The 17,348-nt window shown below is 37.7% G+C and overlaps 1 protein-coding gene across 1 annotated transcript in view; it reads left to right on the top strand.

Annotated features, from left to right (window-relative positions):
• ITPR2 (inositol 1,4,5-trisphosphate receptor type 2) overlaps nucleotides 1-17,348 on the top strand; it is a 492,062-nt gene that overhangs the window by 118,414 nt on the left and 356,300 nt on the right. The window contains exons 9-10 of the mRNA XM_025402066.1: nucleotides 1,464-1,559; nucleotides 17,059-17,103. Coding sequence (XP_025257851.1) covers nucleotides 1,464-1,559; nucleotides 17,059-17,103 — 141 coding nt within the window. The remainder of the gene's footprint in view (nucleotides 1-1,463; nucleotides 1,560-17,058; nucleotides 17,104-17,348) is intronic.

The raw sequence follows: 17,348 nt of genomic DNA, 5'->3' as shown, positions 1-17,348 counted from the left end.
CCAGACCCACTGATGTGTATGAGAGTAGTTCTTGAGATCTTCAGATTTGTTAACCTTAGCAATTATATACAAATCACGAAATGTGTGTGTGTGTGTGTGTGTGTATTTGAGACAAACATTAGATTTTATCAGATTCTTGCAGATATCTCTGCCTCCCCCAAAGAATTAAGATTTCAAACACTGACAAGATCATGGTGGCCAGTGTGATTAGCAAAGGATTTGTGGAAGAAATGTGATGTGAGAATTTGAAGGATAGGTGGGCTTTTGGCCACAGAGGGAGTGTTTTGTAAGACCTCAAGGGCTTTGAAGTATTTTCATAATTATTATTTTATCTGGGTTATGAGAGTATGGGAAGACAGTTGCTGGAGTCTAGTAAAAGGCATTAGCAAGTGAAGTATGTTAACATACAGAATTGACGGTTGCAGCAGGAGCCAAAGGGTGGTCAATACTAGCAAAAAGGATGTAATGTGCTGAGGGAGAGTCATGAAAGTTATCCTAGCACTCTGATATGCCTTATGATATTTAATCTTCACAACAATCCTGTGAATCAACCCATTTTGTACACGAAGAAATAAGGCTCAAAGATGTTAAATTCCTTTCTGTGGTCATACCCCAGTAATTGGTGGACCTGGGACTCACATGCCTGAGTCTGAGTGTAAAACCTGAGCTTTTCTGCTGCCCCATCCCACCTGTTGCAGCCAGGTGTGTCAGAGCTTCTACTGCGTTCATTCCCAGTGAGCCTAGGGACTCTGCCTCTGGGCAAGGCCAATTCAAAGACAGGTATCAAAAGACATGCTGTCAATAAAAAGCATGTATGGAAAGGGTCAAGAATTAAGTAGTTTAGACCTTAGGCCTTGACATTTGTGATTCTCTCTTCCAATCTGCATGGCTTTCTCATCCTCCAGGTTTCAGCTCACATGACATCTCCAAGTGGCCCATACTCCTGATGGTCATATCTAAAGTTGCCTTCCCTAGGTGTTCAATCATGCACTTCCCTTGTGTCATTTCTGGCACTTGTCAAATCTTACTTCTTTGTTCGCTAGCTCTCTCTTTTCCATTAGAATGGAAGCTCTAGCTTTATCCACTGCTGTGTTTCTCTTCTCTTGAAGGTACTTGGCACATAGTGGGCTCTTAATGCAATCTGCCAAGAAAATGTTTGAAAAACAAAGGGAAGAAAATCTCAGTGTTTCCACTTTGGTCTTGGAAACATGTCTTTCTGAGTAAAGCTGTGTTTGCAAATGTAAGGCACGAGTGTCACGCATGCACGAGTTAACAACTGTTATAACATGTCTCTTGCTCATTTATGGGGAATTTTGTTTTTCTGCCACATTATACTCTCATGGAAACTTATATTAGGTTTGACAGATCAGCACTAACAGGAGGGCGGACATGTAAACTGTTGGCATTTGCTTGCCAGGAACATAAATATTGTTTTGCCATTACTGTCGTTGCTCTCTTTGTAGGTGGTTCATCATGACCCATGCCGTGGGGGTGCAGGACAGTGGAACAGCTTGTTCAGATTTAAACATCTTGCAACTGGAAACTATTTAGCTGCAGAGGTAAGACTAATGGATAAAGTGGTATTAAGTTTCTGACTCTGAATTAGTGAAAGAGGCATTCGGGTTCTCCACGAGACATTATATTTGCAGGAACAGTCATTATACAAATTTGATTGTTGCTTCTAGTATTCTGGATTGGCATATAAATTATTTTTAAAATGTAAATGCTAGTCAAAGCATTACAAATTAAGAGAACAACGATAATAACAACAAAACTCTGCAGTTGGTTTACTGGAAGGTCAACTGGAATGAGGCATCTGATTTGCATATGTATATGATGTGGCCTAAATTTTCTATTTAGCTTCACCTTTTCAGAATGTCCGCATCAGAGATATGATGAGTTCATTGCTCATGTCGTATAGCCTAGCTAGCTTTGGGTTCATCTGCAGTGGCCTCTTTCACCATGGGTGGCTTTTATTGTTCAAAACGTTGGGAAGGAAAATGTTTTCTTCCTAAAACTGTCAATAAAAATGGTAAAAACATACAAAAGCTTTTTCTTTATCCACTAAAAATATGTTGACAGACAGATATGAAGGATATCAGAAGATATGAAGGATGGGCAGAAATAACATCATGGAAGTTTTATAAATGTTTTAATTAAAGTTTGGTTATCTAATTTAAAAATAATTTTGAAGCTAGTCTTTTCCAGATGTATGAAAATTTCCATTTATGGAACTGTGCTGGGCACTTAGAAAGCATTTGATGACTACTTTGTGAATGGATAGAGGATGGGAAGAAGGAGATTTCAGGATTTGTATGTGAGAGGCATTTGGAGACATATTGGGCAAATTAATCACACTACACTCCAATTTCTTCTTCTGGAAAATGGGGATAATCAAATTTATTTCTATTTATCTTAACTTATTAGAATTAAATGAGGCAAAGTGCTTGCAGAAGTTGTGGCTTATGGTAAGCACAGGGTAAGTGATGCTGGCATGACTAATTTTTTTTTTTTTTAAGACAGATTCTTGCCCTGTTGCCCAGGCTAGAGTGCCATGATGCACTCAACCTGTGCCTCCCAGGTTCAAGCAATCCTCTTGCCTCAGCCTCCTGATTAGCTGGGACTACAGGTTCATGCCACATGCCTGGCTACGGTTTATTTTTAGTAGAGAAGGGGTTTTGCCCTGTTGGCCAGGCTGGTTTCAGACTCCTGGACTCAAGCACCTGCCTCGACCTCTCAAAGTCCTGGGATTATAGGCATGAGCCACTGTGCCCAGCCTAATTTTATGTGATAAACAGGGATTATTTTTACTTTTTAAAGTATCTAACACATTATTTAGTGCTCACCTAGATGAAATACAGCTTTGCAATTTACACTCTGTTTATAGTATAAATGTTTTAAAGTAACCCTTTTGAAAAACAACTCATTGAAGCAAAAATCATTAGTAAGGTAGAGAATCTTGTCTAAAAATTACAAAAGCCTAACTAGATATCCTATAAAAGATAAGAAATTAGGATTAAAATCCTCTGGGATCTTATGTTAGTGGCTCTTTTCCCCAATTCACTTTTCAAGCAAATCTACTGATGTGCTGTAGAAAACTGACATGATGTACATGTATATTACTAGTTTTCTTTGTTAATTTCTATAATTAAAACATGTATCATTTGATGCATTCAAATGATTAGATTTTTAAGAATTAAATTGTTCATTAATCTTAGTGAAGACCCAAGATTTCAATACATACATGAATTAATTAAAAATGGAGAAGTAGAAAGCAATTCATTCCTTGAAAAGATTTGAAAGACTGTCTTTCATCCTGTCTCTAGAGAATGCAGCTTTAAATGCCAGGTGCCGTCTCCTTCATTAAAGAGTCTGGTGTATTTAGAGGACCTTTTCTTTGACCTTTAATACTTTAGATAACATCTTTTTTATGGTCTAGTGGGAGGAGGAAAATTAAGTATTAAGTACATATCTGAAAATTGAAAGCTAGGAATTTATTTTCTGCTGATTTTAACTAGTGTAACAGAATGGGCGCTCTGTGTTCTAATATCAAAATAGCAATCATAGTCTCAAAATCCTGGCATCCATACATTGGTGTTTTGTATCTTCTATGTCAGTTGGGACAAAATCTGGGTGTGCTCATGTCTCAGGATGCCTGTCCTTACTGGTGTGAAAGTATCTAGAGGTGTGGCCAAATCACAGGGATTTCCAGTCCAGGAACAGCTGGTAACTAGCCTCTGACAGCAGTTGAGAAACAATGATTACACTTTTATCATTTTGCTTTCTAAAAATGCCCAGGTCTTTATTTCTTGTTTAAACTTTTTAATTTTTATGGGTACATAGTATATATATATCCTTATGGGGCACATGTGATGTCCTGGTACAGGTATACAATGTGTAATAATCACATAGGGTATTTGGGATATTGGTCACCTCAAGCATTTACCATTTCATGTTAGGAACTTTCCAGTTCTACTCTTTTAGTTATTTTGAAATATACAATAAATTATTGTTAACTGTGCAATTACCCCGTTGGAGTATCAAATTCTAGATCTTACTCCTTTTATCTAACTATATTTTTGTACCCATCAATCATTTCCACCTTTTCTCTCCCTCCCTGCCACCCTTCCTAGCCTCTGGTAACCATCCTTCTACTCCCTAGCTTCATAAGTTCAATTGTTTTAGTTTTTAGCTCCCACATATGAGTGAGAACTTGTGAAATTTGTCATTCTGTGCCTGGCTTATTTCACTTAACATCATGTCCTCCAGTTTTATCCATATTGTTGCAAATGACAGGATCTCATTCTTTTTTTATGGCTGAATACTATTCCAGTGTGAACAGGTACTGCATTTTCTTTATCCATTCATCTGTTGATGTATACTTAGGTTGATTCCAAATCTTGGCTATTGTGCATAGTGCTGTAATAAACATGGGAATGCAAGTATCTTTTCCATGTACTGATTTCCTTCCTTTTGGGTATATACCTAGCAGTAGGATTGCTGGATCATATGGTAGCTCTATTTTTAGTGTTTTGAGGAACCGCCATACTGTTCTCTCTAGTGGCTGCACTAATCTACATTCCTACCACCTATGTGAGAGTTCCCCTTTCTCCACAACATCAGCATTTTTATTGCCTTTCTTTTGGATAAAAGTCATTTTAACTGGGGTGAGATGATATCTTATTGTAGTTTTGATTAGCATTTCTCTGATGATTAATGATGTTAAGCATTTTTTAATATATTTGTTTGCCATTTGTATGTCTTGAGAAATATCTATTCAGATCTTTTGCTCATTTTTTAAATCAGATTATTAGTTTTTTTTTTTTTTTTTTTTTTTTGTCTGTTGAGTTGTTTTAGCTCTTTACATATTCTGGGTATTAATCTCTTGTCAAAAAATGCCCAGGATGGCCGGGCGTGGTGGCTCACATCTGTATTACCAGCACTTTGAGAGGCTGAGGAGGGTGGATCACCTGAGGTCAAGAGTTCAAGACTAACCTGGCCAACATGGTGAAACCCTGTCTCTACAAACATACAAAAATTAGCCAGGCATGATGGTGGGTGCCTGTAATCCCAGCTACTTGGAAGGCAGAGGTGGGAGAATTACTTGAACCTGGGAGGTGGAGGTTGCAGTGAGCCAAGATCATGCCATTGCACTCAGCCTGGGTGACAGAACAAGACTCCATCTCAAAAAAAAAAAAAAAAAAAAAAAATAGCTCAGGTTTTAAATTTCAAAACATTAGTCATGTCGTTCAAATAGGATGGGGGTTCTCAATATTTTGAGTGACAACCTCCTAGAATTATTTGTTTTATTACACTGTACCCTTATTCTTAGGTGGTAAAGGCTCCATGTCACGTATTTATTTTACTTACTCAGTTTTCTCTTTAATATCTAGATATTATTTTTAAAAAAGACACATATTGGGATGTGGGGAATGCGAGCATTGGGAATGATTATTTTTGGAAGTCATAAAATTGCAAACATAGTCTTTAAGATTTCATGCAACCTTCAGTATATGTTTTTTCAGTTTTTTCAGTGCCTGGTAAATGCACAGTATGGTAGAATGCTGCAGGTACGGCAAAGGAAGCTGAGGACTCAGTCTTTGCCTTCAAAGAACGGAGCTGCTAGTTCAGAAGACAGCGCTGCACAATCGGGGAGGGCTTATTATATGTGCAGGTAGAATTGGGTCATATTCCCATGAGAGAATCTGGAGTGAGGTTAGTTGAAGATTCTTGCTTGGGGCAAACTGGTTCTGAAAGAAAATAATAGACATGGACTGTTAGAGAAATCAAAGGGCAGTCCTGTGTAAGTTGCTAAGGAGGTACATCAGAGATATGGAATATCCAAATCATACATAGACAATATTAAAACTGAGGCCCAGCCCAAGGAAGGGGTTGTGAAAGGAATGATTGAGTGATTGGTCTCCTTACTTTAAGATTTTGAATGAAGGGTTTGACTTTTATCTAGTTTGTAACAGGAATGAAGTTTGAGGAAGTTTATCTTGGTAACTACCTTGAGGCTGGGACTGGTCAGCTACTAGCAGGCCTTTGGTAGAGATCAGTGATGTCATTCAAAAAATCCCAGTACAGTGTGATAAATGTATGATAGCAATATGAATAGTGGCGTGCTTACAAATAGTGGCCCACACTTTTCTCAGGGGGTGTCAGGGATGTGCAAGGAATGGTCAGGAGCTCAGAGGCGTTGCTGTTTGATGAATGAGTAAGGCACATGGGGAAGAGGGAGAAAGGGCGTTCAGGCAGCGAGGGCAGCTTGTACACAAGAAAGGAGGTGTGTGGTGCCATACAAACTAGTGTCGTGTATAGGACTTGTGAGTTTGGAAGTAATGCTAGAAGGTAAGAGGGAAGCGATGGGGCCAGAAAGGTAGTGCAGCTGATAGTTCAGGCCATATGTATTAAGGAGAATGCGTTTTATCTTTAAAGTACAGAGGAGTATAATAAATAAATTTATGATTAAAGAAGACCACTCCAGAGTTGTACTGTCTAATATAGTAGTTTCTAGCCACATGTTGGCTATTAAATTAAAATTAATATTACCACAATTAAATAAAATTAAAAAGTCAGTTTCTCATTCACAATAGCCACATTTCAAGTTGCTCAACAGCCATGACACGTGAAATAATGCACATTTCCAAAGAGACCGTTGTAGTGGGCAGCGCTGCTCTGGAGGCTTTGCGAAGTTACTAGAAGAAATTGAATCTAGAGGCAGTGAGGCCAGATAAGAGTCTGAATGATCTGCTGCTTTCTACATTTTCTTTCTTTGCCATCTGGTGGAAGTTTTGCCTATCTACAAACAAATAGGGTAGTTGTCTTTAAAAGGGCTATATTACAATCTTTAACAAAGAAAATTATTTTGCGTTACTTGACCTATATTGCTTTGGAAAGGTCATCAGCAGTTTTTGCTTTAGTAATTTTAAGGACTTGAACAAAGGGAGAGCCTTCGGTAATGGTGATGAAGGGAAGGGTTGAAGGCGTTCTTGGGAGACAGAACTGATGCAGTGGTAAGCCGTCAGGTGTTAGGGGTTAAGAAATAATATTCTGGCTTTGGAGAATTAGTGATGTCGTTCACCAAATTAGGGAAAATGAGAAGAGGTGCCAAATTGGTGAGGGAAATAATCCATTCAAATTTGATTATGCTTATAAAATGTCTGGGTGAAGTTGTCCGCTGGGGAAGATTTCAAAACATCTGGAAGTTTGGGGATTGACCAGTGTTAGATTTGGGTTTTCAGAGCACAGGTAAGATCATGAGGGAGTAGAAAGAGAGTGGGAGGATGTTTGAAGGTAGAATCATGAGGAAATTATCTTTGAAGGATTAGGGAGAGACTGGGAGCCTGAGAAGCCAGAAGCACCTGGAAAATCAAATAGGCTGAATTACAAATGCCAATCGAGGGAGGAGAGAGTTGCACAAAGGAGGGAGTGCTACTGAACAGGCCAGAAACAAATCTCTTTACATCATCTGGCAAGAATGCAATCATTTCTTACTTATAGGGAACATTTTTAGTGGAAACCAGAATGCAGGAGTGGAGGAATGATCAGGAAGCTGGGAAGCAGAAGTAGGTGCAGACTGAGTTTTCATAGCACGGCTGTGAAAAGGGGAAGTGGAGTAGTAGGCCAGGGGAAATTAAGAGTCCTATTAGATGATTTTTATAAAATGTATTTTTTACAATGAGGTGGTTGAGGATGCTGCTGTTTTTGCATCAAAGGGAAGTACCTAACAGTGCGGCTAGACATTGCAGAGTATTAACCTTCTTTCCCATGGCCTTTCCAACTTTAACAGACATATTTATAATTTAAAATATTACTTTCATGTGCTGTAGGCATTCCTGGTAAATTGGATTATGTAATTCTTGAATTGCCTTTGAGTTTATGGTGTTTATATTGGCCAGTGTGACAGAGCCTAGCATAGTGGGAAAAAAGTCCCATGCGTACTGTTTACAATCTGTCTGACTTTAAGCAAATATTTAACCCCTCTGGACCTGAGTTCCTTTGTGTGTAAAAAAGTTAAGAATGTATATTATATGGTATTATTCTGGAATTAAAGAAGATAGGGGATGTACAGCACCTTGTACATAAGAAGTATGCAGTAAATATTAAGTCCATTTACTTTCTTGGAGAGGAAGCAGAAAATGCAGAGTAGTGTTTTATTATTAGTATCATTATTAATAACTGGCATGTCTTAGATAACTTAAGGAAGGTAAGTGTTTAGGGGCAAAGTTTAGTTATTTAACTTGTTTTTCTGGAAAAGATTACTACGATGCTTTGACATCGGAAACACGGCCTCATGGAGCCACTGAAAATCCTTCCAATAATATCTCATGATCTCTTGTACAGTTCCTATGTCAGGTATAACACACAGCCAGCCAGTCACTACCATGATTTATAAATAGACATTTTGGGTGACATTACTCTTAATCAATTGGGCAAAGTATGCTGAGTGCTTATCCAGAACAGCTGAAAAGACTATCTATGCCTTGGATTATTAGAATATTTTAACATATATTGCTTTTATTTCTCTAAGTTCTTTAGATAAATTTTTCTAAAGCAGAAATGAAGTTTCTTTTGAATAACTTGAAATAGTGTTTTTTATTGTCTATATGTTTGAGTTTAACTCAAGCTATTGTGTAATAACTTAAATTGTGGTCTTTCAAATAATATAGCGCAGTTAGAATTCATTGAGCATTTTAGAATTTTAAAAGCCTTTGATTCTGGATAATGCCACAGTTATTCTCCATAAACTTGAGATATTGCAGAAATCCCCCACTTAGGGAGGAAATGCTTATAGCATTTCTTTGAGCTTATCACAGTTCGCAGTTAGCTATGTATTTGTTTGTTACCCGTTGTGTATATTGTGTATATCTATTCAATGGCTATTTTGTTCCCTGCAATGAAAGGCCTGTATCTGTTTCACTCATCGCTGGATGCCTTGTGCCTAGAAGAGTGCCTGACACTTAATTTGCCTTCAGTAACTGTTGGAAGATGGGATGAATGAATCATAGGGACTATGACTGTTGTTTTAAATCCAGGAATTTTACTTTACAGAAAAAGAAATCCAGGCTCACAGAGGTGATTTGTTTTGTTAAAATGGAAAAAACCAATGTAACGAAAGTATTAGGAATGAATGCTCTCAACTGAGGGCAATGATGGCAATGTCTAGAGACATTTTTATTTTGACAGTTGGGAAATGGGAGCTGCTATTTATTGTCACAGTTAGGGAATGGGATGTAGCTAAACATTCTACTATACACAGGACAGCCCCTCACAACAAAGAATTATCTGGTTCAAGATACCAGTAATGCTAAGGGTTGAGAAACCCTGATCTGTGTTATACTGAAAGTATACATTTATTGAATGCCTACTAGGTAGAAGTACTTACTTTGACATTGTGAAGAAAACAGAGATGATTAACACATGGTCCTTGTCCTCTAAGAGTTTAGAGGACAATTTAGATTAACTCAATCTCTGGGACATTGAGATCTCTTTTGCCATTGCTTCCACCATACATGCACATCTGAGATAAATGGCTCTAGGTAATGTCTAATTGTTAACATCTGTAGGTGACCGTACGACGTCTCATAGTAAGTTTAAAGGACTGCAACCTTAAATGCAAGCGCAAATTAGATAAAAAGATCTAAAGTTTACTTATAGATACAGTGCTCAAGTATGATACTTTATGTTAACCAGCACCTAACTGGATGGTTTAGTTATTCAGAAAAATGTAATAAACCTAATTATTTATGTAGAAGTAAAGGGGGCACTATTCAAAGGAAATTGGACCATTTGATATGCTGGAAATTCTGTAGTTGAATTATATAGAGAAAACACATATGTTGCAAGCTATTTAAGAATATCATCTTTTTTTTATTTTGGTGACGTGTGGAAAACACCTGGGAACTCGGATAATGATACAAGATTTAGCACGGTTTAAGTTTTATTCTGCAAGATAGTAAAGCGAACCAAGGGTTAGAAATGGTCCCTTATTCAATGGAAAGATATCCAATAGGATAGTTTAGGGATTCGGATTAATTTTAAAGAAGTATTCAGTGCTAACCTGTAACCCCAGCACTTTGGGAAGCTGAGGTGGGCAGATCACTTGAGGTCAGGAGTTCAAGACCAGCCTGGCCAATATGGTGAAACCCCCTTCTCTACTAAAAATACAAAAATTAACCGGGCATGGTGGCACACACCTGTAGCCCCAGCTACTCAGGAGGTTGAGGCAGGAGAATCGCTTGAACCCAGGAGGTGGAGGTTGCAGTTAGCCGAGATCGCACCATTGTACTACAGCCTGGGCAACAGAGTGAGAGTCCATCTCAAACAAACAAACAAACAAAAAACCTAAAAACCAAACCAAACCAAACCAAAAACCTCAACACTAGAAACCTATGGATAAAATGTGGAACAAAGTATCTAATTATGAAAAGATAAAGCTTTTTGATCTCATGAGGTAATACAGAGCATATTATTAGACCCTTTCCCTTGCAATGTCAGTTTTTTGGGGCATATATGTGGTTAGGTGGTGTGAGGGGAAGGAAAATATACACTGATATTTTTGACACAGCTGTCCACACACTCATCTACACTTTGTCATAGATGTTTTACTTGTATTACTGTAGTGGTGCAGGTGAGTTCACAACGATGTCTGTGGGGGAGAAAGTAATTTTACCATATTTTGCATAGGAAAATATGGGGACCTCAGTAAATGGTTCTTCCACAGTTGTAGGAAGAATTATAAATCCACCTTCACAATTTCTGATCTGCTGCTTTCTACATTTTCTTTCTTTGGATATTACTAAAGCAGAAACTTTTGATGACCTTTCCAAAGCAATATAGATCAAGTAATGCATAATAATGTCATTTATTCAGGATTGGAATAAAAGCCCTTTTAAAGACAACTAGCTTATTTGTTTGTAGATAGGCAAAACTTCCACCAGATGGCAGTAAACACTTATTTCCTGACTACTCAGTAGTCTTTGGATTTAATTAATTAGCTAAAAACTCAGTACTCAAGAGTACTCAAGAAACTGTATAGTAGCATATAATTTTATGACTATTGGGGCTATAGTTTTAAATGTTTAATTCTCTCTCAAATGTATCAGCCATAGTATGTGGAAAGGGCCTGGTTTGTATGTATGTATATGTATACATAAACACAGTAGACGAACATACAGACCAGACCCTATACATACGTATAAAATGTTATATATCAAAATATAGAAACTGTACCTGACACACATATACACCCAGTAAAGGTTATTTTCTCTCCTTTCTTTTCTAGGCTTATCAATCACAATAATAAACCTGAAACGCCAGTCATTGGAAAGAGGAACATTTAATATAATTATTTAAAAATACACACATGATAAATTTATGATTTCAGTATTATATATAATAAAAATTGATCAAAACACATTTCATTGTAAAAAAAAAAAAGCAAAGCTCCTCTTTTAAGAAAATAAATAGGTATTATGTACTTAAAAACTTCCGGTCTGCTTCTTCCTATTGTGTTAGATGGAAGGGTGCAGTTGTTTTCCAGTTGATTGTGGTACAATCATGACTTTCACTGCCTAGGTATTTATGATGTTTCTCTCTCTCTGTCATTTTGCACCACACCTGACTTCTTTATATTCCTCTTTGGCCATTTAATTGAAGATTGTCTTCAAAGATTAGTAGTGGGTCTCTACATTCCCTCTCTGTCACTCACTCCCATGGCGGCGGTGGACCCTGCCTTTGATCTTGAATATGCCATTGCCATACAAAATCAGTAAATTTATCTAAAATGTGTTTCCTTGCAAAATAGTGACTTTTCTTAGTTCATAGTTAAAGACGTGAGAGTCATGATTAACAGTTTTCTCTCTGAGTTTACACATTCAGATTCTCCTGATTCTGTCTCTGCAAAATCTTTCACATCCACTTTCTCCTTTTTATTCCAGCATTATTATCTTCATTTGGGTCCACCCACCTCTTCCTTGGACCACTGCCCTTAGTTTCTTTCCCTCTTTCATCCTCTGTCCCCTTGCATCTTCTGAATATGGATGCAAACTCTCTAGCCTGTGGTTTAAAGGCCTGGATGGTCTGGGCTGACCCTCCTTCCCAGCTTGCATCACACCTCTCTGCTTTATGGAGGCAGGAGGGAAGCAGCATGCTACAGGAGCTGAAAGATGTGGCTTTGGAGCCCTTAGACCTGTGCTTGCCCACCCTGCCACTCCCCAGTGGTGTGACTTTGCATAAAGCACTTCAGTTGATGTGCTCCAAGTGCCTCGTCTGTAAACTGTGTTAAGAATCTTGTCTTATAGTATAATTGTAAGGTTAAATGAATTAACCTTTAAGAGAGTATAAAAAAGTATTTCATAAGTGACACCAATAGGTCTTCTCTATAGAAGTCTCATTTTTCTCATCTATATGGCAGTGGCCCCTCCAGCCTTGCTGCCTTCTTCACTCCCTCGTTCCTGCTCTGCCAGTTAAAATTCTACCTGTCCTTCAAGGCTTATCTCAAATGCTACCTTCTCCATGAATAATTTGTGAATAAATTTGCCCACCACAGATCCCTCCTTCCTCTGACCTATATTATTTATAAATTATTCATTCCTGTCTTATGTCCCTTGTCACATTTTATTTTGTATTTCAGCTGACTGTATTTATGTCTTATTTTCCCTCCTAGGTTGTAATGTCTTATGGTCAGGGACCATATTCTCTTTGTCTTTGCTAAAATACCATATGCTGCAATGCTTTGCCTATTATAGATGCTCTATTAATATTTATTGAATAAATGATTGAATGGCATATTAGCTCTCCAATGCCAAATTTATAATTTATTTTTTTAACATAAAGACTTTGAGTCCTAAAAGACCTCCATATGACCATGTCTTTTTCCTGCTTCTTTAAAAAATAATTTTTTTTCCATTCATCTTATAGTCTCTTTGATAATTACGGCTATTATCCTATTTAGAGATGGGAAGCAGCAGTATAATTTAAAGCATATATTTATTTGGCCTTTAATAGTTAATGTTAGTAAATTTATATGGCCCTGAATTTATTTGGGTGGCTTTTTCTCCTCCTTTCCCTTCTCCTCTTCCTTTTCTTCCTCATCATTATTGTTATTATTTATACTTTATTGAGTTTACTGAGGTAATCGCTTTATGTTAATTATTTAAAAAATCATATTGCAGCCTGAGAGACACAGATGAGGCAAAATCTAACTGATTGGCACCATCTGTAGTTTTGCTGCCAAAGATATGAATATGTAAAATTTATTGACATAGAGTCCTGGTTTAGTCATAGTCTTTTTCTCATTTTGCAGATGAGGACACTGAGTTCCATGGGCATTAGGCCTCCTTTCCTAAAGACGCTGGTGGTTCCTTATAGAGCAGAGACTGGAATTCACTTCCCCAGACAGCCAGTCAGGGACGGGTAATCCTAAGTGGGGGAAATACGTAAAGACTGATTTTAGAAGGTAACATTGTCTTTGGGGTAGAATATATGATCTAAGTTTCAGAGAGCATAAATTATTTTATTTTGTGTTTGACGTAGGTACATGAATTCCTGTTTTTGTGCATGTTTTAGTGAGGGATATATCATGGTTTCCAGCATGAATTTAAAGTATCTGTAATAACTATTCTAATGTGTACTGAGTGAAAACTTGGGCCATAAGGTACATCCTTGGTTGAACATATTGCGTATCATTTGGATATAATTTAGCTAAAATTTTAGTATGGATTTTTTTTTAATTTAAAAGAAAAGTTGAAATTTTTCAAACAGAAAACAAAGTTTTTAAAAGCTATGGTGAAACTTGACTAAAATAGGTGAATAAACTTCTTCTGAACACTGTGCTAGAATTTTCTTTACTACCCAGTGAAAATGTTTTCTTTAATCAGTAGAAAGGAGGCCAGTTAACTCACTGTTTGCCCTCTACCTTTCACTCTTGGATTCTTGGAACTAATTCTGTTACTCGTAATTGAAGGGAACTTAAGGAGTCTGAGGGAAAGTCGGGGTCTCTGTAGACAAAGGCCAGCCTCAAGTCCCCTCAATAGCTGTCCCAGAATTAACAGGTGACCTGTATCTTCTTACCCTCCTTGTGTGTCAGTTCTGAAAACTGAAAGACTGCTGTCATGAGACTCTTGGGCTGGGTACTGCTTTCCATCCTTACTTCCTTCCCTCATACCCCTACTCATTTTCTGATTTGTTTCACCGTAGTGTAGTTTTGTTTGTTTATTTCATCTAAATGGAATCATGCAGTATGTTGTTTTTTGTGTGTGCCTTCCTCTACTTAACGTTTTTGAGATTCATTCTTGTTGCTTGCATGAGAAGCTCGTCATATTCATTGCCGAGTACTCCATCGTTTGAATATACCATATTTAGTTTATTATTCTTCTCTTACATGACATGCTTTTAAAAGCCTAATTTCTGGCTCTGTTTTACGTCCCTACCACTGTTTTCTCTGCCTTTTCCCCTTATCATCTTGAAATGAATGTGTCAATCTTTTGTGGTTGATTTCCACGGATAGGGTAACCTCTGCATACACAATTCTTTCTTCAGCTGAGGAAACGTTTTTATCTTCTATTATCTTTGATTATTACTTGTGTTCCACTTATTCTATCTTCATTTTGAGAGGTCTAATGGTCTCCCGTTAGTTGTTGTCCCTTCTCTGGTTGTCTGTGACCATTTTCTTTTTCCTAATTCTCATTTCTGGATACCTTCCTTCTGTATGGAGGGGTAGCCACTCAGCTGCTCATCCTCTGCATTGCTGATTTTCTGTAACTATGCTTTCTATTAGTGCTAATGTGAATTTTAATTTTGTATTTATGTTTTCATGTATATTGAAATCTTCTTTAACTTCTCTTATTTTGTATTATTTATGTTATTATTTTATTATGTACATATTATTATTATTATAATTATTTTGAGACAGTGTCTACTTCATCATCCAGGCTGGAGTGCAATGGCGCAATCTCAGCTCACTGCAAAATCTGCTTCCTGGGTACAAGCAATGATCATGCCTCAGCCTCCCAAGTAGCTGGAATCACAGGTGTCCGCCACCATGCCCAGCTAATTTTTGTATTTTTAGTAGAGACGGGGTTTTACCATGTTGACCAGGATGATCTCGAACTCCTGATCTTAGGTGATCCACCCACCTTGGCCTCCGAAAGTGCTGGGATTAAAGGCATGAGCCACCACGCCTGGCAATATATGGTTTCTATACTATAATTTTAACTCTTTATGTTATTTTGTTGCCTTTATGTAGAGGTCATGTTTATTTGTACTTTCCTGAGAATGCCAAACCATTTCCTGAAAATTCGTTTTGCATCATATCATAGGAAATGTTGAGAGAGACTCTGAGAAGGAATTTCCCTTGTTCTAACTTAGTGTTCCATCAGTCCTATTTTGTTTTTTCCTTCCTTTCTTCTTTCCTTGTTATCTCAGATGAGTGAGCTCTGCGCAGAACCAGAGGGTTGAGTGGATTGTCCTTTCGTTCCATATTTAAATTCTCTAGCGTGACAATTCAATCCTCTTTCTAAATGTTCAGCTGCAGGACTGGCTGATGGGTGCACTTGCAGTGCAGTTCCCAGATTGAGCAGACATGGACTCTGTGGATTCTATGGACTCTACACACCCGGGCTCAACAGCAGTTGCTTTGCTTCTGTGTCCTACCCCTTTGCTATTTCTGTATCATCATGCAATGTCGTTCCAGCATACAGCATTCCTTTTCTCTCTTCACACCATGCTTCCCAGAAAGGCCTTGGCCATCATCTTTTCCCTCCACTTTCTGCCCACTTATTTTCTGGGCATCTCTTTGGTCATGTAAAGACAGAGACAGGTAGCAGACTAGGGAAGCAGTTTTCTGCATAATTTCACGGCAGCTTGCCAGTGATAGAGAAACCCTTCTCTATAGGTTTTTGGTCGGTAAATTCTCTGGTTTTCTACGTCAGCGTTCAAACTGACTCAGTATCTTCTTATCTTTGTTTACATGGCCACTAGCTTAAAGAGACGTTGAAGTTTGCCACATGATAAAAACCGGGTCATTACCTGCCTGTCCCCAAGAACTATCTACTTTATAATTAGCATCAGGTCTTTGAAGATTTGGAATTTAGTTTTTTTTTTCAGCCTTAGTTCTTAATGAGATTGGGAGTTTTTTCCTTTCATTTTGCTTTGCTTTTGGTTTTTTCAGAACCCTCATTGGTATTTAGTGATAAGTTGGAAGGGACAATTCTCAGAGCTGCTAGATAAATGGTATTATGAGGAAGACTCCTGACCTTACGTTTTAAATGGTAACTTTACTGGGATTGTGCATTGTGTACACCAGTTGAGTCACATTAAAATGATTAAATTCAATTGGACAACTTGATGTTTCAAGAAACACACCTCATACATCTATTGCTTTACGAGTGATCAACTAGTTCAGAGCAACTAAGAATCGCTTTGAGACTGAGGACAAGTGGGAGTGAGGAGTCATGGATTTCAATCAGCCACATGACGCAAGGGTCCGTACTCAACACATCCAGAACTCATCTTTGTCATCAGATTGGCTCCAAAATGCCACTATCCAAGCCTGAAGACATGTGTTTGTTAGTTTCAGTAGTCCTCATGTATTTGCTCACATACCTGATACGTAGCTCCTTTTTTACTCTGGTTCGTTTTCCTTTTCTTTGTGTGCATAACATGTAAAGCATGATCTCAAATCATCAATTTCCCTTTTTTAAAATTTCAATTTGTGTCTGAGTTATTGGTAAACGGCACTTGTTGCAAAGGGTAAAATGGTGAACTCTGTTGAATGTTTTTCCAGAGGAGGTGATATGGTCAATTCTTACTTCTTCAAAGATGTCTACAGTTCTGACAGAAACCAAGGCAATGAACTTGGCATGTTAGCTTTTGTTAGCAACTAGGGTTTGATGGTAATATTTTAAATTGTCATTTTTCCTGATAGTTTCTTTCCTAGCTTCTTTTTATATTAAATTTAGTTGAGGATAGAATAATTAATTGAATTGAAGATCACTGGTCTTGTTAACATGCCTTTCATAGCAATGAAAAACTAATCTTCCTTTGTTTTTCTAGCTTAATCCTGATTATCGAGATGCCCAAAATGAAGGAAAAAATGTGGTGAGTAGAATTGGCGTTTCTCCAACACATCTCAAACATATTGTTTGTATTTTATATGGACAGATTGGAATTTTAATAGCAAATTTGAAGAGTAGGAACTCAGAGATTTTCTGAGTAGAGCCTGTGGGTCACAGGTAAAAGGTGATGTGGTTTAGATTATGAGAAAATGTTCAATAATGGGTGCTTGGGAAGATTTTTGCAATGCAACTTGGAGGCCATTGTTGGTGGAGTGCTGAAGGCAGCTG

This window comes from Theropithecus gelada, chromosome 11 (genome assembly GCF_003255815.1).
Source record: "Theropithecus gelada isolate Dixy chromosome 11, Tgel_1.0, whole genome shotgun sequence".
Taxonomy (NCBI): Eukaryota; Metazoa; Chordata; class Mammalia; order Primates; family Cercopithecidae; genus Theropithecus; species Theropithecus gelada.
This window is presented reverse-complemented; position numbering and strand designations above follow the sequence as displayed.